The following is a 5,877-nucleotide window of genomic DNA, read 5'->3' as shown; positions in this document are numbered from 1 at the left end:
ATCATTCATACCATTGAGCAATCTCTGATAATGGGTTGAATATAAATTCAGTCGTTAAAAAGGTTACGAGTGGGCACTTTCCTTTTTTCTTCTGGCACTCACTCTGACTTTAAAAAAGGGGTCCTTCAGAGCCATTAGGACTATGGATCGTGAAACGGACAATAGAAATTGCTAACTACCCTTTGGATAGGACACTGGCCTATCCCAAAGTGCTTTCCACCAGATCTAACAGACCTGGATTAATGGGAGCTATATAAGTATTTTATATTATTAGAAGATAACTTCTTAAAGGGCCTGATAATGAAAAAGATAAGCAAATTACTGGCTTTTTTTAGTCACTGGATTTGAATGATTGATTTGAATGGCTACCCAATCACTGCTGGGTGGACAGAGGGGTAAAAAAAAAAATCTCGACTACACCCGGGATAGATCTGTCCCTTTGTGTGTGAAGAGAGTGCTATACAAACTGGGCTATCAGGACGTTAACGTTGCAGCTCTAACTTCATAAATGATTGATAAAATTATGATTAGAAAGAAATTCAGATACACATCACAAACACAATCTTAATAATATCTTACTTTTTCTTGAGTTGTATATCGAGTGTCCCATTCTTGACTCCATGGTTCCCCTTGGGAGATAAATTGTCCACTAGAAGAGTAACTCTCACCTTGGTTAGACTGACTTCATCTGGTACCACTATGGACCAAAATCAAACAAACAAACAAACAAAAAAGAAAGAGTCAATGAGAGTTAAGTAGGAATGTTTCATGTTTTTCCAAAATATTAATATAATGAATATGTGCAGCTATTTGGTCTAGTGGTATGGCACTCGCTTTTGGATCGGAAAGTCCTGGGTTCCAGCCTTGCTCAGAGCAGTGCATAATTGATTCCTTTGAAAAGGCTCTTTTTACTTTTACTCTCTCACCGTCCTCAGGTGTAAAATGAGTACCTGGCCGTTAACAGTGTTGTCTCTGTCCACAAAAACATATAGACTTGATACCGGTTAGTTGATCAACTAACCGGCGTCAAGTCTATATGTTAAGTGGTGCTGCTGCTAGCTAGGGAGCCCTTGTAATGCGCTTTGAGCACGTTTAGTAAATATTGCGCTCTATAACTGCTCTAGTTGTATATAAGCCTTACGACTCTCAAAAGCTACCTTTACTATCAAGCATTGCATATATTATGATTGTTGTACAAGAACAGATGCTACTACTACTAGTATTTTATCATCTCTGACTATGAAAATAATAGTAATTTTATGTGCATTAAAATTATTCTCTTGTATTATGAAAAAAAAAACCACATGTCATTATTTAAAATTTTGCCAACAAAACTCGCCCTTCAAATAACAATAAAAAAATATGACTATGACCTTCACCTAGGCAAAAACTCTCAAACCACGATTTCGCAAAGTCATGACATGCCTTCATTTGGATTTTTATTTTCTTAGCCTTAAGTGATATGTCTATGTCAAATTGCCAATCATAATTATTATTACTATTATTATTATTATTATTATTATTATTATTATTATTATTATTATTATTATTATTATTATTATTATTATTATTATTATTATCATTATTACTAATATTATTACTAATATTCTTATTATTATTCTCAATATTATCATTCTTATTATTATCATTCTTCTTCTTCTTCTTCGTCTTCTTCTTCTTCTTCTTCTTCTTCTTCTTCTTCTTCTTCTTCTTCTTCTTCTTCTTCTTCTTCTTCGTATTTATTATTATTATTATATTATTATTATTATTATTATATTATTATTATTATTATTTATTATTATTATTATTATTATTATTATTATTATATATTATTATTATTATATTATTATTATTATTATTATTATTATTATTATTATTATTATTATTATTATTATTATTATTATTATTATTATTATATTATCATTATTACTAATATTATTACTAATATTCTTATTATTATTCTCAATATTATCATTCTTATTATTATCATCTTCTTCTTCTTCTTCTTCTTCTTCTTCTTCTTCTTCTTCTTCTTCTTCTTCTTCTTCTTCTTCTTCTTCTTCTTCTTCTTCTTCTATTATTATTATTATTATTATTATTATTATTATTATTATTATTATTATTATATTATTATTATTATTATTATTATTATTATTATTATATCATAATATATTTTATTATTATTATTATTATTATTATTATTATTATTATTATTATTATTATTATTATTATTATTATTATTATCATTATTATTTTTATTATTATCATTATTATTACACTCATAATTAACTTGAAGCGGAATAACTAAACACCAACTACCTGTTGGTCTCCTTTCAGAACTGGCCATTTTCAATCAAATGTCAATAATTTCAGCCGTACGCAACAAGAACTGGACACAATGACTGTGGGATAAGACAAAAAAATTGTATTACAAATTACTGCAAAGTTCAACAAGACATTGTACTGTACCTGAAGTACGCAGTTACTTACAACATTCTGTTCCCTTTGGACTTGGATTAAGTACGTACTTTGGTAAACACATATCCATTTGCCTACTACAGCAGTGAGCTGATAAATGGCCAGTGGCTGTGAACCAATTTTTATGACTTTTTAGTGATGGGTCTGAGAGAATCCAATAGAATTATTTTTGTTTACGGGTTGATTTTAATTATTTACATCTCATTTTCTTCCATTGCCTTACTGTTTGGTATTGGATATGTATGTTTTAAAAAAAGTCAATTTAATATCTTTTGATCGTGGATAAAATAAGGTATAATTTTGATTTGGATAATTAAATAATCAGAAATTGGTAAATCATAATTTATGTTCAGGCATGTAATTTAACATCTTAACTGTTTACTAATGACTTTTTTTGTGCAGCTTTGCGGTCTAGTGGTATGGCACTCGCTTTCAGATTGGAAGGTCGGTGAATAGTTGAGTCCTTGAAAAAGGCTCTTTACTTGCATTCTCTGACCGTATTCAGATGTAAAATGAGTACCTGGCCATTAACAGCAAACTATCTGTCGGAAAAAATTGCAATATAGCCTAACAGGCATCATGTCCCATTCTACAGGTCACGTGTTGCTGTTGGTCAGGGACCCCTTGGAAAGCACTTTGAGCATGTTTAGTGGATATTGCGGTATATAAAAGCTCAAGTTTTTTTGTATTTATTTTTTCCTAAAATTCAATTCAGGCCAAAGTTGTATCCCTCATGCCCTAATCTCATCCCAGGAAAATCCTGACTCAAATTCCAGGTGCCATTTTGAGCCAGTTTTGAAATCCAAATGGTGGTCACTGCCGGAAATGCAACAGTTAGAAGTTAGAGATAATAATAACAAAGTCAAAGGCAAACAGTAAGAGGAGGGCATTTTACGGCCTTTAAACTAAGATTAAACTTAGCCGATTTTAGAAAAATTTTTATTATTAAAATCGAATAGAAAAGCGCTTTGTGATATACCATATGTTTCATTGAGATCAAATCAATTTTTGAATTTAACTAGATTAATTGATTAAAATGTTCTATTCTAGTAGGATGTTTTACATGGTTACATGGCTGGCTGTCATGTTGATAGGCTCACCGCTGTCTCTTTTTTTTTTCTTTTTTTTTCCAGTTGTTTATATCACCTAAACGAAAGTCAAAAGTTTAGCGTCTCTTTCAATTTGTTTTTTCACCACAGATTTTTTGTCATGCGTTTATTTATTCCATTTGTCAATATATACAGATTTTTTAAAACTCTAGAACAAACCTTGGTAGATTAGTGAAAGTGAAAAATTTCCTATATTAATATGACCATTGTTTTGGTCCTCGGTCGCTTTTATGTTTTGTGAAAGGGCAAAGCAGTCCAAGGTTGTTGTTTTTTCTATTACTATTAGGGTTAGCTCAAGGTCGGAGGATTTCTTTTTCTATTGGCATGGGGTTGGTTATAGTTATTTAGTAACGGTCTAGGGTGTTTGTTTTTCCTTTTACTATTACTAATAATGTATTAGTGAGTTAGTTAAAATTTAAATTAAAGGTACTAGAACTAGGATATTATTTTTCTTAGGATTAGTTGAGGGAATATTTGGGTTGTTTCCCTTAGCACGAGGAGCTTTCTGAAGGCCTCCCCCGACTCGCACTTGCAGGCCTCTGTAGGATCTCTAGCCGTAAACAATCGTACGGCTAGTGACCTTGGCAATGGTCATTCCTACTTCCGCTCTGCCTCGTCCCGAGCTGACCCGGCTCATATAAAGCCGAGTGGACCTCTCGATAGTACACTTCACACTTACCCAGATTCACACTACACTTACCTACAGACTACCTACTGCACACTTCAAGCTCTACACTAAACTATCTACCATACCATATCTGTTGCGACCATACCTATCTACCATTACGACTAACTAGATTCAGGGTAAGCCATATTTTTATACTAACTATAACTTTATCTATTTAATATATATTTTTAACTCAGTAATTCCGTGATTCACCGGCCATCTGGACCCATCCTAGCCATGGAGTCCTACAGCCAGAATACCGAGTTCTGGCAATCACGGTAGTTACTACACCTCGGCCTCCCCTGGGAGACTACCAATAATGCCAATAAGAAACCCAAGGACAGGAAAATCTAGCGGACGCTCATGGAGGCCCTATGTTCCACAGGTAGCGAAGAGAATTAAGCAACTAACATATAAATTTCTGACAACAACCTTGTTGTTTAGTAAACTGGCGCCAACTTCTCTATACTGATAGTGATAGAGACTGATACCTGGATAGGCGATACTGGTACTGATACACTGATAGATCATAGACCTGATACTATACTACAGCGTGGTACATCACAACATATGAGTTTGTATAGATAAGGAAAAGTTCAAAAGTTCACTCACCTTTAAAACTGAAGACAAGTGGCATGCACTTAGCTAAACAATAATAATATTATTATCTAATTATGTTGAAAAAAAACCTCATTAATTTCCAGGAAATTAGCAGTGGCTGCAAAAAGACATCTCAAGTAAAAAAAGATTTATACTTCCGGGTAAGATGAGTGGTGTTTTTCTTGCTTCGAAGCCCAATTTAATTTTTAGGACTTCCGAAGTGTCGGGGAGTTTTTAACACCTTATTCACGATGGCATAAAATAAAATTATAATAATATCTCCACCGAAGTGGGTGGACGCCACCGAAGTGGGGTTCTCAATTTAGAGATTATTCTATATTAATTGGCGTCGCCACCTTATCTAAGAAGACTAATAAGTGGGAATCTCCAAAGACACACAAATACGTCGATGGGCATCTCCATATTGCGTCTGTATCTCTATATTACGTCACGCGGGTCTTTGTTATTGGTTTTGTTCTTTTTTTGTTTGTTTTTTTTTTTTTTTTTGTTTTGTTTTGTTTGTTTTTTTGGGGGGGTTTTTTGGGAGGGGGGGGGGGGTTGCCATCCACGTTTATGAATAATTCTCACGGAACTGTATTATCCAGACTATAAACGTTCATGATTACACAGCTTTGTGTGTTAGTCCGTTATACTTCCGGATGGCAATGTTGTGAGCTTCTTAGCAAAGCACACACTATCTATCTGTATCTGTATTTTTCCAGTTGTTTACCACCTAAACGAAAGTCAAAGTTTAGTGCCTCTTTCAATTTGTTTTTTCACCACTTTCTATAGCCATTTACAAGGTCACAAACACGCAAGAAGAAACAACACACAAGACTCACGAACCCACAGTGCCTCACTGACACAAAACAGTTCACAACAACAACAACAACAACAACAACAACAACAACACAGCTGGGAACAAAAACAAACCATAACACAGAACAAATCTGTTCCCAATGCAATATCCAAACTGATGGGAAACATAGTCAGTCATAAGTCGTAAACGTAAACCGACTCAGC

At 33.4% G+C, this 5,877-nt stretch overlaps 1 protein-coding gene across 1 annotated transcript in view; it reads right to left on the bottom strand.

The window, feature by feature from the left end:
* The window catches only part of LOC144978518 (uncharacterized), an 11,326-nt gene extending 6,309 nt beyond the window's left edge, over window positions 1-5,017 (bottom strand). Inside the window, exons 1-3 of the mRNA XM_078924697.1 lie at window positions 4,867-5,017; window positions 2,320-2,402; window positions 580-697 (exon numbers count right to left, since the gene is read on the bottom strand). Of these exons, the coding sequence (XP_078780823.1) occupies window positions 580-697; window positions 2,320-2,347 (146 nt within the window). The 5' untranslated portion in view covers window positions 2,348-2,402; window positions 4,867-5,017. The remainder of the gene's footprint in view (window positions 1-579; window positions 698-2,319; window positions 2,403-4,866) is intronic.
* Window positions 5,018-5,877: the final 860 nt, after the last annotated feature.

Source organism: Berghia stephanieae, chromosome 8, assembly GCF_034508935.2.
Source record: "Berghia stephanieae isolate SIO BIC M18660-M18661 chromosome 8, UCSD_Bste_1.3, whole genome shotgun sequence".
NCBI classification, from domain to species: domain Eukaryota; kingdom Metazoa; phylum Mollusca; class Gastropoda; order Nudibranchia; family Aeolidiidae; genus Berghia; species Berghia stephanieae.
Note: the sequence above shows the minus strand (reverse complement) of the source record. Positions and strands in the feature narration are given on the sequence as shown.